Source organism: Cupressus sempervirens, chromosome 3 (assembly GCF_028749045.1).
Source record: "Cupressus sempervirens isolate cs-2001-9-10 chromosome 3, ASM2874904v1, whole genome shotgun sequence".
Lineage (NCBI taxonomy): Eukaryota > Viridiplantae > Streptophyta > Pinopsida > Cupressales > Cupressaceae > Cupressus > Cupressus sempervirens.
Window position 1 is genome coordinate 574921718 of NC_143120.1, and position 18392 is coordinate 574940109.

Below are 18392 nucleotides of genomic sequence, written 5' to 3' on the forward strand. Positions count from 1 at the left end.
TACATATATAGATATTCTATCAAGCTTGATTTTATCAACATATATTACACATTGTTTTTGCTTCAATTTACTATGAGGCTGATATTTTCAACACTTCCTCTTTAGCAAGGAGGGAATTGAAGAAGATATAATACAAGACTAAACACCACCTTAAGTGTGGTCTATTAAGTTATGGTGTCTTGCAAAATCCGGCCTGAAGAACCATAACAAATTGATTTTCGTGGTGTCCGGCAAAATCCGGCCCGAAGAACCATGATAACACTTGCTCCAAACATTTTAGTGTTAGGAAATAGATCAACTATTGATAAGGTCATCACCCTACAATAGTGACCTCACACATATGAAAGATCGTCACCTTTTGTAACACAAGTTTTCAAACAATCTTATTTTCAATTAATCATGAATATATTAACTTACAAATGTATTTACAAATTTGTCATACCAAGTTTACCTCTAAAGTACTCTATTTTCAACCTTGCAAGAGGCTTGGTGAAAATGTCAGCATTTTGCTCATTAGTGCTGATATAAATTAGTTTGATGACATTTTTGTCAACCATGTCTCTTATATAATGGTATGGAGTCTCGACGTGCTTCGATCGATTGTGGAAAATAGGATTAGCAAAAAGTTTGATGTAGCTTTGGTTATCATAATGAATTACTGTGGGACTTAGTTGCTTTCCAAAAAGTTTGCGAGCTCCCAAGGAGGTTGCCATATATTTAGCTTCAGTGGAACTCAAGGCAACTGTTGGTTGTTTTCTACTGAACCAAGATATCATTGCTAATCCAAGACTAAAACAACACCTTGTAGTACTCTTGCAGTCTATGGAACAACCAGCCCAATCAGAATCAGTATATTCTTCAAGTTTAATCTCAACATTTTTGTACTTCAACCCAAGACCAATAGTGCCATGCAGATATCTTATGCAAATGGGGTTGCAAGCTTTGGGTTTAACCATGGAGGAAACTCCATAGTTAAACGCGCTCAGGCTGGAGTAGTACTGGGATGGGTGACCTCTCGGGAAGTCTCGGTGCTTCACCCCTGTGAGCATCACCTAGATCCAATGAGTGCTAAGAGTTCCATTTATTCTCACGAGAGATGGATTCATGTTGAATCCCTACTCATGAAACATGGGTCAATGAGTTTGACTCAAAAATCACATAGTTAAATCCTGATAGCAATATCACAATCTTATGACATGTTAAGCAACCATCAAATGAGTCTTCTTTGGTTCACACATGAAATGACTTAAAACATTGGTGGCATAGTAGATATCAGCCCTAGTATTTACTAGATACAGTGATTTAATGATTTGTCTGTAGAGAGTGGGGTCAATAGAATTTGAATTCACAACTTCTTCTTTTAGCTTGTGTAGATTTGTTTTCATCGTAGTTGCTAGAGGTTTGCTGTCCATTATCCCAAATCTAGTCAAGATGTCATGGGTGTACTTCCCTTGATTTAGAAAAATATGATCTTTCTTTTTGACATACTTCTAGACCCAAAAAATAGTGTAGTAGACCTTGTTCCTTTATTTCAAATTTAGCTATAAGATATTGTTTGCTTTTTCGATTAAATGATCTTCACCTAGTATTAATAAGTCATCAACATATAAAACAAGTATTAACATGTCACCATTATGTATTTTGAAATATATGTTAGGATCAGCTTCATTTTTGGAGTATCCTAGTTTGGAGAGGTAGCCATATATCCATTCATACCAAGCTTGTGGTGCTTGTTTGAGGCCATAAAGAGCTATCTTTAGTTTACATACATATAGATTCTTATATTTTATAACAAAACCTTCAGGTTGTTCGATACATACTTCTTCATTAATGACACCATTCAGAAATGCAGTTTTGACATCCATTTGATGTATCTTCCATCCTTTGGATGCTGCAATTGCAATAATTGTCCTTACTGAAGCATATCGAGCAATTGGAGCAAAGGTTTCCTCATTATCCATACCTACCTTTTGGGAGAAACCTCGAGCAACAAATCTTGCTTTATTTTTTTCAATATTGCCATCTGAAGCATATTTGATTTTGTATAATCACTCTGATGAAACAACTAATTTGATTTTTGGCCTAGGTACAATATCGCAAACATCATTTTGTAAGTTGGATTGATATTCTTCGACCATAGCATCTTTCCATACTTGACAAGATAGGGCTTCTTTGATAGTTGATGGTTCAGATTTTGTAAACTTAGTTACTAGTGCAGCGTAACAAGATTCATTTCTGGTTTTCTTGCTCTCTCTGGAGATTTCATTTGGTTCAACATTATTTTCTTCAATCATTTTTCTTCCACATAAAGGCCTTTTTTTGATATTAGAGATGTCTCTATTTTCAACGTCTGGTAATAGTTCATTCTCTTCTGATATGTTCTCCCTCTGATTTTCATTTAGCAGATTTTCATCTAATTCTGTGATGGGCTCATCTTTTGTACTAGTGGATAGTTTTAAGACAGTGTTTTCTTCAAATTTGACATCTTTGCTAATTTGAACTGATCTCTGCCCAGGTATATAGACTCTATATCCTTTGGTGTTTTCACTGTACCCAAAAATTCCTTTCTTCCCAGATGGTTCTAACTTGGTTCTTTTTTCTTTAGGTATGTGAATGTGAACGGGGCAACCAAATAGTTTGAGATGACTTAGATCAGGTTTAATTCCTGTAAAGGCTTCTTCAGGGATTATGTTTTCTAGGATTGAGTGTGGGCATTTGTTTTGAATATGTACAACAATATAGTGGCCTCCACCCAGAATGTAAAGTGTAACTTTTGATCATGCGGCATGGTTTTTGCTGCTTCAACAATGGTTTTGTTTTTGCTTTCTGCTGCCCCATTCAGTTGAGAATTATAAGGTACAATATACTCCCTCTTAATCCCAATAGAGGTGTAGAAGTCTTTGAAGTTTTCAGAGGTGCATTCATCCCCATTGTCTGATCTTAGAGTTTTTATTCTTTTTGACCTTTGGTTTTCCACAATTGCTTTGAGCTCTTTAAATTTCAATATAACTTCTTTTGATTCTTTGACCTTTAGAAAGTAAATCCAAGTTTTCCTACAAAATCATCAATAAAGATTATGTAGTATGAGAATCCTCCTAGAGAAATTGTTGGCATGGCTCCACATAAATCAATGTGGACTAGTTCGAGAACTGATTTAGACTTGTGTTTGCTAGGAGGAAAAGGTTTTTTTACATTCTTTCCTAGAGCACATCCTTTACAAATGCCTATATGGTTTGAATTTAAGTTTAGTGTTCCAAAGGTGATTTTTCCTATATTTGGTAGTGTATTGAATCCAATATGTTCGAGCCTTCTATGCCATATTTCATTAGGATTTGTTACTTCATGATTTAGGGCTTGCTTTTGGATGTTACATAGTTTATATAGAGTCCCATCTCTAAACCCTATGGTGATAACATTCTTGAGATTAGAGTTTTTAGGCCAGTACACCACTTTGTCTCCATTAAAGGTGATTTGATACCCTTCATCAACAAGTCCAAAGATGGATACTAGATTCCTTTTTATGCCAGGTACAAATAGAACATCTTTCAATTTTAGAGTAATCCCAGTTTACAGAATAGGTTCCAATTCCTTTTACTGGATAGGTGGAGTTATCTCCAATGGTGACTCCTTCAGTGGTATAACTTCCAAAAGTTTCAAACTTATCTCTGAATCTTGTTATGTGACGGGATGCACCACTGTCTATTATACACACATTTTCATTGGATTTCATCTCACTTGATAGGGTTGAGTAGAATAATAGATTTTCTTCCTTTTTTGTTTTCACTAAGGAGGCTCGAATTTTTTCCCTTTTTGGACAAAGTTTGAAGGTATGTCCGAATTTCTCACACTTGTAACATTGAAGTTTGGAGAAGTCATTTCTTTTGAAGTTATTGTTTCCTTTTCATTTATCATTTTTCTTTCCTTTGAATTTTCTCTTCTTCCCTCTATTATTTGAGATTGAGAAAAGAGCTTGATTCTCTCCCTCTTGATTTGAAATGACCCCTCTAGAAATTAGTCTTGATTCTTTTGAAGTGCAATCATTTTTAAGTTGATCAAAAGCTGGTATTGACAGTCTGCTGATGACTTGGATGAATGCTTCCCAAGATATAGGTAATCCTCTAAGTGCTATTATGGATAATTCTTGATCTTCTACTTTGTTTCCAATAGAAGATAGTTCATTCTTTATTTTGAAAATCCTTCCAAAGTAGGATGAGATTGATTCATCTTTATTCATTTTTATATTCATATGATTCATCTTTATTCATTTTTATATTCATAAGTTGATTTTTTAATGTAAGCAATCTACTTGAGTTGTTGATCTCAAATGTATCCTTAATTGTTTTGAATACCTCAAATGCTTTCTTGAGATTTGATATGGAGGGAAGAATATGATCTTTTACTAAATCAACAACGATTTTCTTGGCTTTATTATTTTGCCTATTCCAAGTGACTTTTTCGGTCTCATCTTCAGGTATTGAAATATTTGATTCAATGAATGATTCTAATTCCAATTCTTCGACGATTGTTGTAATTTGAATTTTCCATGAGAAGAATATTTGTTGCTCCTTCAAGCCTATCCTCGACTCTAACATTGTTTGCGATGATGTTTTAAGAATTTAGTTTTGCAATCTCTCTACCGAATTGGCTTTGATACCATGTAAATATTATAAGATCGATTTGGTGGAGATAGAAACTATTGTTGATTGAAATACTGTTTTGAATTAAAGGCTTTCTTAACTTTGTTCTTGAGCTTTGATAAATATTTAACTTCTCTTGAATCAGATCAACTTCAGATATATATATATATATATATCATAGTTTTAGTTTCTTTCTATGTATGATAGAATAGTACTGAATGAATGTGAATAACACACACACACACACACACACACACACACACACACACACACACACACACACACATATATATGCACAACCTTACTGATTTATGAGGAGCGAGTAATAGACTGCAAATATATCAAAGACTGTGTAATGCATGCCTTAGATTGATGATTTCCATCAGTCATTCGATCGGTATTAAATATGGTGTGAAGCAAGCTCACGTAGGGGCCTGACTCTACATGGCTTATGCCACGTAGGGTCATGACCCTATGTTGGCATTGCCAACAAGGAGATGGTCGATACTTAAATTAATTCGATTCTTTAGCAATCAATTTGATCATAACCTCAACTTATGATTAATATGTAATTTGACATATGTTGATTATAATTTATATGTATATATCAAGCTTTCACATATTTGTTAACCCTTGTTAAACCTTTGGATCTTATAATCTTTTGTTATCTTTTTGAGTCACTTAACAATGGGTCACGTGTTTGTTGGGCGGGGCCATGTATTATTTCTCTAGGGTTGAGTCTTTTTATTCCTTGTGGTCCACTTTTTAATTCATTAAGCTTAAGTCTATTTGGCTCGGGCTTATATTTGTTTAATCCTTCATTTTGTGGGTCCATCTTTGATAAGCCACTCATCAGTTAGTCGCATCCTCGTATTGTTTTTACTTGTGTTATGGATCTCACGCAATTTGGCAAAAAGTTGCCACTTGTTCACTCGCTCGACCCATGGTGCTTCTTTTGTTCACATGTGATGATTTCAATGGTGATCTTATAATTTAGGGGAAAAGGTGATCGAGTTTTAACACACATAGCCTAAGGAAAAGTCACAGGTAAAGATCGGCAATTTTCGTTTACTTGCAATGGAATGTGCTCGGAGGATATGTATTGTGACTGTGTGAGATTGAGACACGTGTACATGCCCGCCCCAGTTTGCTTTGAATTGTCAAAGGCTTTCTTCCAGCTTCTAATTGGTCGATTTGGTCGACCCTGTTGCCAAGTGTGATTTAAAAACCAATCAAGGCGAATCTAAGCTGTTGATCATGCGGTACATGAAAATCTATGGTGGTGTCTTAAAGATGATCAAATTTCTAGGATGTAGCCATTTTTGCTACCATATGAATTAAATTCGCACGCTTCACGATTTTATGAGGTTTTCATGGGATGATCTAAAGCGTTTTTCCTTTTGTTTTAAATCATAAGAACTTTTCATTTAACATCTCAGAGCTTTGTAGAACTAGAATTGTGGAAGAATTGGCAAAATTGTGAAGTTCTCCGTGCCGAATTACAAGTCCTCTATGCAGAATTACAAGTAATCTTCCCTAATTTGAAGTTGTTGGGTAAATAGTGTTTCAATTATTTTGTGCTAGGGTTTTTGTTTTTTGAGTGTTCATTGTTTAATTGAGATTGTAAAGATGTGTGAACCTTGGCTGCAACATTCTAAAGTGCTATAAACCCTAGAAAAGTGAATTATCCCAAAATCTGTCATAATGCCCCCTAAAACACATTCAGGGGAATAAAAGTACGAGGACAAGAATCCGTTTGATGAAATTCTTGACCAGTTGCCTGGGTCATCTAACGAGAGACTGCCTACTGCCTAGTGGACCAAATTAGGAAGTGAATTGTGCAGTAATTTGAGGGATAAATATGGCTGGGTTCGGGACTCTTATATTCCAACACCAGGGTTAGAAGTCTTTAGACAGTGGTACAACTAATTGAATATGGGTAATTCCCTATGCAATGCATGGCAGTATGATTTGGGAAAGTTAGTTGTGCCCATTGTTTTCCATGACATCGATTTGTTGTGAAAATAGGTTGAGAGATATGACCCTATTACTAAAAAAATTAGGGATTTAGAAGGAGTTTTGATAAAGATCAATGCTGATCATAGGAACACGGGGACATGTTCCCCCACGCCCCCCCCTTTTTGCCTCATGCACCAGGGACTTGGACACACTGAGGACTTGGGGGACTCCGCTCCCTCATCCCCAGTGGTGCCACTAGATTCCATCACTTCCGCCGAGGATGGGGGGACGTCCCGGTGTTAACTATTTGCTGATTTGATGATTTATGTTCAATGTTTGATATTCCAGTTCAATGCAATGTTCAAGTAGTTACTCTTTTACATCTTTATATCTTATATTGCAATAAATCTTTTCATAAGTAGTATTTTAAGTACCAAATGTATAATATATACAACCTTCCTAGTCTCCCCGCCATCGTCCCCACCGTAGTTCCCTTGCCATCCCCAAATTAAGGCCCCTCTGTCCCCTTGTCCCGGAAACTTGTCCCCCCGTTCCCTCGTCCCCCTGTTCCCCAAGGTGGTGTAACTATGGTGCGGATGAGATCAGAAATGTCTTTGACCATAGTGAAGCATTAACTACTCTAGAGGAAATTGGTTTGGAAAAAATCAGAATTATATATACCTATTCTCCTCTCCTAGTTCTGAAAAGAGTCATCGATCCAAATTTAGAAATCATTGATGGGGTAAAATACGATTTGAAGGAATAAGGAAAAGATCCCAACGAGGTAAAATATTTCAAGAAAGAAATTGTTGATGCTCACACATCTTTGTGTCAAGTTTTAGGAGAGATCAACAATGGATAGTTTACTAGGGAATTTTTGTGGATGTCCATCCTAATCTAAACCCCTAATAATGTTATAATTTTTGATTTCACTACTATCTTCGAGAAGAAGATGAATGAGGGTTGGCTTTGCTACTCAAAGGCTTTCCTACTAAGTTTCAATGGTTTTCCTTGTTAATGCAAATGATATTATACTAGAACATGGCATATTATAGAGATTTTATGGACTTGTGGTTGGGGGAAGAAGGTGAGAATTTGCCAATTCAATTGTGGTGTACAATCATGTCTCCAAATTGGGGAAAGGGAAACTCTGTTCTGTTTGACAATAAATTTGCCCATATATGGAGAGAATTCGCTGGTCTTTGATTCAATTTTTGAGGCCCGTTGATACAAAATTTACACCCCAAATTACTCACAATTGGGGAAACATCATGCCCTATCCAGTCAACACTGTGTTCAGGCTTTATGGTTTCATTAGCATGCCTTCAGTTATGCCATTACATGTAACATTGAGATTTTAGAAATTATGAGGCAATTGGGAGAAATTGAGAAGGAATTATCGCCCAGGGACAAAAGGGGGCACCTTTTTCTTGAGTTAATTGTCCTCCATCATTTCTCCACTTCACAGGTGGATGGGAGAAGTTTGGGGAAACATTAGAGCCATATAGGATGGGGGTCAGTGTTTCTTGGATGAGTGATGTTGATTTATGATATGATGATGAGAAAAGTGAAAGTGAAGAGGCAAAGATACCTCATATTTTTCATTTCCTTGAGGAAATAATCAACAATGAACTAAATCTCAAGTCACATGATGAAAAGAGGAAGTGCTGGTTTGCTTACAAGAAGTTGCTTGATGAAATTCATGATCATGATCCAAAGTATGATCCTTTTGGTTCCATTGAGTTCATGGCTAAGAAAATGAAAACTCTTTTTGTTAATTTTGGAGAAACATATGCTACACTGAGAGAAGTTGGGTAGGTCTAAGAAGGCCAAGGTTGTATTTGCAAAGTATTTAGTGGATCTAGGGCAACCAAAATAGATTGAACATCAGGCAGGCAGCCCTAGAGGATGAAGATGGGACTAGAGGTATGGAGTTTGAGATTGCTATCATAAAGAGAAAGGGGAAAGAAATTGTGGTCTGTTAGAGAGTCCCTAAGAAGAGGTGCTTAACTGGTATCATCATTCAAGAGGCAGTTTATCTACCTAAAAGACCTTCCTCCCCATTTTCTCCACCTCCTCCACCTATTCCCTCACCCACTAGAGAGCATAATGGGGGTATTCTGAAAGAGGATCCTGCAACCAAAGAGGTGGTTGCAATTCCATCTGTTGAAAAGCAGGGCACAAGTCTGAAAATTGACAAGGGAAAGGAGGAGGCCTGACAACTAAAATTGGTTCCTGAATATGATGAGGATGATGATGATGAAAAAGATGATGAGAGAGGGGATTCCTCCCACCCCTATTGCCCAGGCCCATGATTTGAGAGTGCAAGAAATAAAGTGCAGATTGCCTAGAGATTTGACAATGGAATCATGCTGAGGATTTAATGACAGTTTTGTAAAGTCCATTCCATTTCAACAATTTTTGTGGCAGCAACATATCCAAGATTATACTTAGAGGCTTGAAGAAAGAAAGGCTCAGACTCCTGGTATGTCAGAGGAAGTCATTAATAATGAAGTCAAGGATGAGCTAAATCAGAGGTTCCAGGCCATTTCGACAGAAGAAGGAAGAGAGATTGTCAGGAATGCAGGTGTATTGATCCTTCTAGGTCAAGACTTTGCTGATGTTGTAGCATTTGATACAATAAGAGATAACATGAAGTTATATTGTTCTGAGCCTGAGAAACTTAGTCAGGTAATGAAGGGGATATACTACAACAAGGACTATGCTACCCTTTCCATTTGGTCCCTCTCCACTTCACAAGGGAGAAGGGAAATTATTGATGATACTAATGTAAGAAGAAATGTTATACTTCAAATAGTAGGTGAAGTTTGCATTGGTGAAATTGCTGGAGGTATGGTGCAACATGCCTTATTTGTCCAGGGCTCTGCAGATCAAGCAGATAAAGATTATGGTAACTTGACCCAGAAATATAGACATATTTATAGGGAGTACAAGGTCAAGTCAAAGCTCTGTAATAACTTAGAAACCCAAGTAGATTTGTTAAGGAAAAGGGTTGCCGAGCTAGAGGTTTCTATACCAGCTAGTGAAGGTGTTACTTCTGGGCAGTTAAGAATCATACCTGCAATGAAAGATGCTGGCACCTCACCCATTCACAGGATGATGTATGATGATACTGACAAGGCTTTGGAGGCACCGCATCATAAGGTTTTTGAATTGGAAAGAAGAGCAGAGCAAGATAGAGCAATTTTTAAAAAAATGGATAAGAGAGGTATTGTTCTGACTGCCCTGCTGTACTTACATGAAAAGTGAATGTTAGATTGCTTGCAACATATGAAGGTTATTTTCTGCTTTACCAAGCAATCAATAAGATAAGAATAGACAGGTTGCCAAGCCAACCTATGAAAGGTGGGTGTAGAGCATTGAGAAGATGAATACTATTGAGCTTACATCCAAATCTGATGCTCAAAGATTAACATTAATCCCACCAACTGCCAGATTGGTTACGTCTTTGGTGAATTTTCCTGTTTTACCAGAACATATGTGATTCAATTGCAGAGAGGTTTTGACACACTGGAAAACACATTATTGCCTCTCATCCTGGATGCAGGCAACAAGATAAAACAATACCAGGAATGACATGATGAAGCACTGGAAAGAATCAACCAGGCTGCTGATAAGATTTTGCAGGAGTTTAATATGAAATATTTTGAAATATGCATGGGTAAGATTATTAGCTCCTGGTTGTATTATGAAAATTTTGAAAAGGAGGTAAACCATTGTGCTGTCAAACATAACCCTTATGGGAAAATGGCAGATCGGATCCTGGATTTTAAATGGCCAACAGATAAAGAATATGAAGCATGGGTCCAGTGTTACACAACTGTGGATGAGTCATCTTCAGAGGTCCCACCACAACAACAACCTGAGTAAAGACGTGAGCTCCTTTAAGGAACATGCAGTTACACAAACAAATAAAAGTCACAGGTATATAATTGTCAACATCAGCTTCTCACAGAGTGACTAATTGCACACATGTTTTCCTTCCAGCTAATTATATTTTGTTGTGTTTCAAGTTGTGTCAAATCAAGAGGTGACATGTGTCCTATTCCAACTTCTGAAGCTTGTTACAATCCTTGCATATAAAAGGATTTCCAAGACTTTGAATAGGGGTTCGAATTTTCATTTTATGAATACATGTCATAGTTTGTTGGACCTAGCTGTGTTTGACTTTCAGATATTTTGCTTGTACTTAGACAGGTTGTTTAACGAAGAAAGTTTGTCAGTATTTTATCTGGTATTGTCATTGAAGACTTGTCTACATACTCTGATGTATGAATTTCAAGGAAATTAATAGAAGAGTTTGCTGGAGTACTTTATTTTGAATCTTGTCTCCTAGCTTGCATTTTGTGATTTTTCTGAACATCTTGAGCAAAGCTATCTTGATATTAGATGCAATTTCTTTGGAATTGTATATCATATTATGCTTTGCTACCAATTCAATGAATCGAGTAAATGCTTGATATAATTTGATAAAATCAGAAGGTTGCACGAGTGGATTATCTAAGTAGAGGGTTCAAAATATTGTTAGATATGTCATTTACAAGGTGAATGAATATATCTGAATTTCATAGTATGTGATTTGACTTTGATGGCCCAATGGATAAAGGCCTTGGTCAATTTAAAATAGTTAAGTAAGTGTCCATGTTGTTGACAGTTAAAATGAAATCAATTATAGTCATCTTTTGTTTATGTTTTTTAGAGCTCGAGTGTAGACCTTCACTTTGCTTGTGAGTTAATAGATAGTGTGATTAGCCATTACATATCTATTCTTATTGCATAAGTATAGAAGAATTGAGGTCATATCTACTTTGTTTGGATTAGATTTTGAGGAAATGTTGTACAATGAAGTGACTAATCCTTGGTGTACTCGCCTGAATTCTGTAGAGTTCAAAGAGTAGAAGGTAGAATTGCCTCGTTAATTAGTCCGAATTCTTATCAGATATATTAATCATGGGATTGAGCTAGTCCTTAGATATATTTTGTTTAAGCTTCTTGGTAGTTAAAATGTTTGTCAAATTAGAAGCCAACACTCTATCTTACTATCTCGTCTCTCACCCCAAGATCTAGACCTATCTCTTTCTCTCTTACCTCTAGAATTCTTGAAGGGGTGTTATCCTCAACCTCGTTCTAGTGTTGCATCCCAACCATCATTTAACATAGAAGTTTGAGCAAGTAATAGGCAAACCATTACTCCTCACTTGTTACTCTTCTAGGACCCTACTATTTGAAGTAAGAGATGAATCATGATCATAAAATCTACAAATTAGATGTTCCTCATTGGAAATCTTTGCATCTTTGTAATCAAAGCCACTATCAAGGATTATCATGTCACTGTTCTTGAGGTTGAGAGACACAAGTAGATATCATGTCTACATCATCATCTAGGACTCATCTTATATGCATACGTAGGACAATTGGGGTGTTGAGTGAAATAGGCTCCTTTGAGGCTTGAGATAGACTTCTAAATTTTGTTTTGATATTTGTTTGGAACTGTTAATGCCATAGATTTATTCCATGAGTTTTGTAGACATTTGATACTATTTATGTCTTATTTTCTTTAGCTAAAATTTGCTTCTACACTTAAATTCGCAATGTAAATTTGTGTATGTGTTCAAAGTAGCTTATATTGGATGAATCATTTTCTCTAACGTTTATTTAGTAATGTTAGAATATATAATCCACCAATATAACTGAGAAGGGTGGGGCCGGGGGGGGGGTGGTGAATCAGTTATCCAACTAATATCACAATTATCAACCTTATTAAACTTTAACCATATGAGCAATATAACTAGAAACCACAACAAGATACTCATGCGCAATAACACCAGATATGTTAACTAGGGAAAACCTTGATTAGAGGGAAAACCTTAGTGGGGATGATACCCACAAGATTATGTACTAATATAAATATTCCTTATCAGAGGGTGGACCCTGTTAGGAGTCTATAACAACATTTAGTACATATCAATCCCTGTTAGGAGACTTTGAATCCTTGTTAGGAGATTTAGACCCTGTTAGGAGTTGTGCTGACCTTGTTAGGAGTTGTAGAAGACAGATGGACCCACTGTCCAAACAGCTTTAGGGAAAGACTAATGAACCCACTGTCCAAATGATCTCTCTATTATTCCTTGCAGAATAATAGAAATAAATAGTATTGCTCTTTCTTCTTTCCCTGTCTTGTCAACCGAACTTTGGCTCCTTCTGATCTTGTAACCAGATCACAAATCTTGCATCCAATAATCCCTTGGATCGCTTACTCACATTCACCAAACACTCTGCTCCTTTTTGCAATTTGCATAGAACATACACTCAATACATTTTACAAACAAGGAAAACATCTTTCCTTTATACCGCATCTTCAAAATAATTCCTTGAGTCGGCCTTGAGGCTTTCCCAATTAATTATAATAAGATAATTAATTAATTCATAATCACAATAGCATTGTCGGCTCACAGTCTATGCAATTTCTCACACGTACGATACTAGGGCTTGCGCATTCGCTGATGTCATCATCAGACTGTCTTATGTCACTGGATGACTGCGCATCTCCAAATTAAATCTCTATTAGAAGATATAATACAAACATTAGAAACTGCTTCTTAGTTACTCTGTCTCTGTATTGCTCTCTGTAAATCAGGCATATCTTCCATACATCTTCGACTTAGGTACTGCGCATTAAACCTTAACTTCATGACACTGTGTCGAACATGTCCACGAACGCACATCACAGAGACAACATCATATCGGAAGCATATTTAGAGAAAGATATATCAGAGACAACTTCCATTGTTCGGAGCATATTGATATCAATATACCAGATACAGCCTGCATATTTGCACGTGATCAATTGTATTGCAGAGACAGCAGTACCAGGTTATAGAGCATATATTATTTGCATATCAGACACAACCATCATATATTGTGATATATTGTTATGCAATTATCATCATTACAGAGCAGCATATGCATTTGGAATTAAGCTTCAAAGTTCATACCATTATCAGTCATTATCAATTGTAAATAGCATATGCATTTGGAATTAAATATCATATAACAGAATTTTGTTATCAGCAAATTGTTATCTATTCCTTGAATTGTGAAATTAAAGAGTAGTGTCTAAATTAAATGAAAAAGGACATTACAAAATTATTGGTAACCTATGTCTCTTCACGCCCCCTATTACTCTGCTTGTGATACCTCAATTTTCCATGTTTTCTGTGATAGTTTAATATTAATTGATCTCTATTTCTGAAACTAGGAGTTGGGTAATACCAATTTCTGTTGAATTGGTTGTCTTCCACAACTGATTATATTTGAGGATTTGAGGTGCTTGCTGATTGTTTTGCATCTCTTACTTTGCGACCTACCCACACTTGAAACTACTATCCACAAGCAATGATATAATTTTCCATTACACCGCCATATCCTGTTCACCAATGATAATATGCAGATAGGTAAAGTAAACAAATTTGCAGCATTTATAAAAACAATGCTCAAACAGCTATGATTGCAAATAACGGTAATAGTTAGTTACTTAGCAAGAGAATGATGATTCCATCAATTGAAACTTGTTTGCCTAAGTATTATTATAAGATCATTATCAAAGCTGCAACCCTTGAAGATTCCTTTCTGAATAATATTATAATTAAACTAGAATATGTTCAGAAGCACAATCAAGATTAATCTACATGGTGCTCAACTTTAAACACATTCCTGTACCCCTTATGCTGCTTATGTTTTCCAGCCAACAGACCTCCCTATGAATTATGAGTAAGTGCAAATCAGGTTACAGGATATCTAGTTATCAATGAAGACACTTTGCAATTGTCTACATCATTGAAGTGTGAAGTGCCAAAATTATTATGGGTAAGTCTAAATTGGACCACTTGTTGATTTTCTGCACCTTAAACTTGTGGGTTTAAAATCAAGCGGCCAGAATGTGTTTTGGCTATATTTCAGAAAACTAACCATGAAAATAACAAATCAATAATCTAGATTGTGATACATTGTGAGTTAACTGATTTTGATCTTTTTTCCCCTTTATTTTGGATACCCTAACCCTCCTCCTAGTTTTTTTGAGATTTTTGGCAGGCTGCACAATTTTTTTGACAAAAGTCCTAATCTTGAACTTCCTGATTTAATCACAATTTTTCTTTTCTTGAAAAATCTTATTTTTGGTTTACCGATTTTTTCCCAAAGACAATTTTCACTGCTATGGTCTTAGTGATGGTTAAAACTCAAGATTGATAGTCAACTATTAGTCATTTCGCCAACCTACCTACTGTTCTGTTCAAAATAACTGATATTTTAAAGCAGCACAAAATATTTTAAGCATGAGAGCTGCAGAAAAAGATTTTAAACCTTTATCCCTTTCCTTCACTTCATCTGATTGCTAAACTAATAAACAACAGTCGTGGGAAGCAGAAGGTCAACATTCAACTATTTCACTGTTTGACATAATGCTGTTTACCATATGGGAATTCATGTATGCATGAAAAAACTAAGAATTTTAGTAGTGATTATGCAAATGATGTCACAATTAAATGATGAAGTCATCAACCTTTCCTTTGGTTTAATTTGTTATTCCCTGGATCTTTGGTCATAGTCCCATCGGATAAGTTAGACCTGGGATTTAGCTTAAGTTTATAGTGTAATGTGCACTTGTGTGCATTTTTTGTATAACTTACGTAGGACTATATATCATTTGTATAATCTTGATATTTGTGAAGGTTTACTTTGGTTAAAAGCCCTCCTGTCATTTTCTATGCCACTAATTTATTAGACAGATGCCCAGTTGGTGATTATTCTTGAGTGCCTGCTGCATTTTGCTGTAAACTAGCTGTTTGCCTTTTTTGTGCAAAGATGAAATGCTTTTCTTTAGGTTGCTTTCTGATTTAAAATGGTTTTAAACTGTTTTATAAATATGAAGACTTTTGTTGCTACCTGTATCTAGTTTTCATTAGTTACTTCAAATGACAGGGGATGGGCTTTATCTAGTTCTTTTTGTGTGTTGCAAAAGAAAATGATGAAATGTTGTAAAACCTTTGCTGAATTGCCACAAGCATTTTCTCTAATTATTATTGTCAATCGCAGAATGGCATGTTGTATATACAAAACAAAAGAAACAAAAGATGAAGAAGTACTATGATGGAATACTTCGTCTTTCAGTTTTGGGTGCACGACAAAGGCAGGTTTGTCTAATTAAATCTGATTTAACACAAATTTTAATGTCCCGTCATAGACGATGTGTGATTTTTGAGAGCTACAATGTTTTCCTACAGCTTTATAATATATAATTCGTGTTATTTTCCAGAAACAATTTACATATGCCAACAATTTAGATTGTCAAAAACTTATGTTTTCCCCCATCTTTACATCAGGGAGAGAACATCCATTTAGATGTTAAAAAAAATGATGATATCTATCAAATGATTATTTATAGCACAGTTATCTGAAAGTGCATGATATATTGATTTTGTGAACAGAGATGGTATTAGAACATAATTATGTGCTGCCCAAAATCGTAGGAAATAGGATATTTATAAAAAATATAAACAGTTACTAGTAACAATTTTTTTTTTTTCAAAAAATACAAAAAAATGTCAAATTGTGCTCTAGCAATGAGGTGTTGCATTTAGTGCAAAACTGATGCAATAACCCCTTCCTGATAAACTAATTTTCTTTTTATTACTACAAAAACATAGCCTTATTGCCTAATCTCTGCATTGCACTAATACGATTCAAGATAAGCAAGTAAACATAACCATGAACATTCATTTCACAAGTTCTCATATAAGCGTAACATGCAATCCATAACATACAACATTTACAATTAAGTTCCAGCATACAAGCCTGTATTTTGAGATTCTCAGTATTGTCATGAAAAGAAAAATACAACATATCAGAGTACACAACATTATCAAAGTACTTTTTCATATATTTCAATGATACTAGTCATTACCAGCATTTTTACATGATACAAGTACATCATTGACTCATACAATTTTGTTGCTATATTAGTTGACATTGTCATTGATCACGAGTGAATCTTCCAGTGGAATTCTGCTTCCAATCTTTGACTTCAGATGTTGAATGAAATAAAGATGATCCCATCTGCACCCACCCCATCCAACGAATTCCACTTGACTATTCCATGAGAGATTTCGTACTGCTAGCATCCATTATAACACATAATATTAAAATATGCAATGTGCATTATACATTCACTGTCCCATACAACATGCAGGCAGTCATAGGTTGAACTCTTCCATAGTGACCAGCTGGAAAGAGGAAGCTAGTGCTTTTTAAACTACAGTCTATTTTCCTATCCCTTGCTCATTAATTTGTTGACTAGCCTTATTATTGATATGAACTGGTGAGTGGAAAACTAGCGTGTTCCATACTACCTTTGTAATGTCCCCGATTTGGGATTTGCCCTAATTTTGCCCTAGAATCACAAATTTCATTAAAACAAGAATTGAAAAACTGTTAGACATATAACTTTACCAGTAAAATTGCTTTTAACAAAGGTAAATCCTGATTTAGGTCCTGCAATCAGCAAATAGGCAACAAGTGCACACATACAACTAATTACTTTGTTTGTATCTTGAAAGTAAATGAAAGATATGCAGATCCTAGTGTTAGATAATAACATGATCATAAATACTTAGGCATATGGTAAGAAGACATTTATAACATGTCAACTTTGATGGTGTGAGAACTGATTAAGAAGATATGATGACGTGCCCTTTTGTCACTGCCCTAGGCGCAAGGGAGATACTTTGCCCCCCTTGGCCCCATACCTTATGGGCTTGGTGTAACTAGCGGAATCATTATGCCATTCTCTTCTATCCTTCTGTCTTATCCCCTTTACATGACTGTCATTTAACTATTAAATAATCTCTACCTTATGGGTGGGAGGAAGATCACAATAGGGTGTCCTAACTTAACCCTAGGCCCAAGAGTGGAATCTCTTGGCCCTCTTAACCTCATACATTATGAGTTGGTGTACCTAGTGACGCCTCAAGTACCCATATTATCCTTTCCTTCTGTCCCTTAGGTTTGATTATTGTTATTGTATTGATAAATACACAGGTATAGGCTACACTATATTTTCTTATTAACATAAATCTGATTGAAGTACATGCATTACATTGTCTTACCATATATCATGATTACCCATATAAAACCAATCTCTCTGTTTATGCTTATATATATATATATATATAATTCATTTAATCAATGTGCAGACATATGTATACGTGTCATCCAATTTATTTCAGATTGGGTGAAATAGTTTTCATACAAGACATTAATAATATGCAGCCCCATTTATATTAAATTACCTTTATGCTCCTTGGTGAAACATGCTTTTCACTAAAAACGTCCCATAACACATGCATGCAAAAACGTTGGATCATGGACCATTGATAGGGCATGTTTTTGGCATCTTCCACCAAATACTCCTTGTTTGCTGCCTTCTCCCATTCGAATTTGCAAAGTTGGAAAAAGTCTAAGTGTTTTTGAAAACATTTTCAACATTGGAGCATCTTTTTCCTTCATTTTTGGCACTTAATCTTCATGTAAGTGGAATTATTCTTTCTTGCTATTTAATTTGTGCTTATCTTGCCGATTTTATGCACATTATTGCTTGATGATTGCCACTTGTTGAAATCAATGCTATGGAAAGTGCATTTTTCCTTTGAAAATGAAAAAAATGTTCATTTTCTTGTTTTTGGTTTTCCACCAATTTCCAAATTCGAATTTGTGTGTTAA

The 18392-nt window shown here is 35.5% G+C and overlaps 1 protein-coding gene across 2 annotated transcripts in view; it reads left to right on the forward strand.

Annotated features, from left to right (window-relative positions):
- Window positions 1-18392, forward strand: part of LOC149567729 (uncharacterized) — a 379835-nt gene that overhangs the window by 43298 nt on the left and 318145 nt on the right. For both annotated transcript variants that reach the window (XM_089820995.1, XM_089820994.1), the window contains one exon: window positions 15711-15808. In XM_089820995.1, coding sequence (XP_089677121.1) covers window positions 15749-15808 — 60 coding nt within the window. In that variant the 5' untranslated portion in view covers window positions 15711-15748. The remainder of the gene's footprint in view (window positions 1-15710; window positions 15809-18392) is intronic.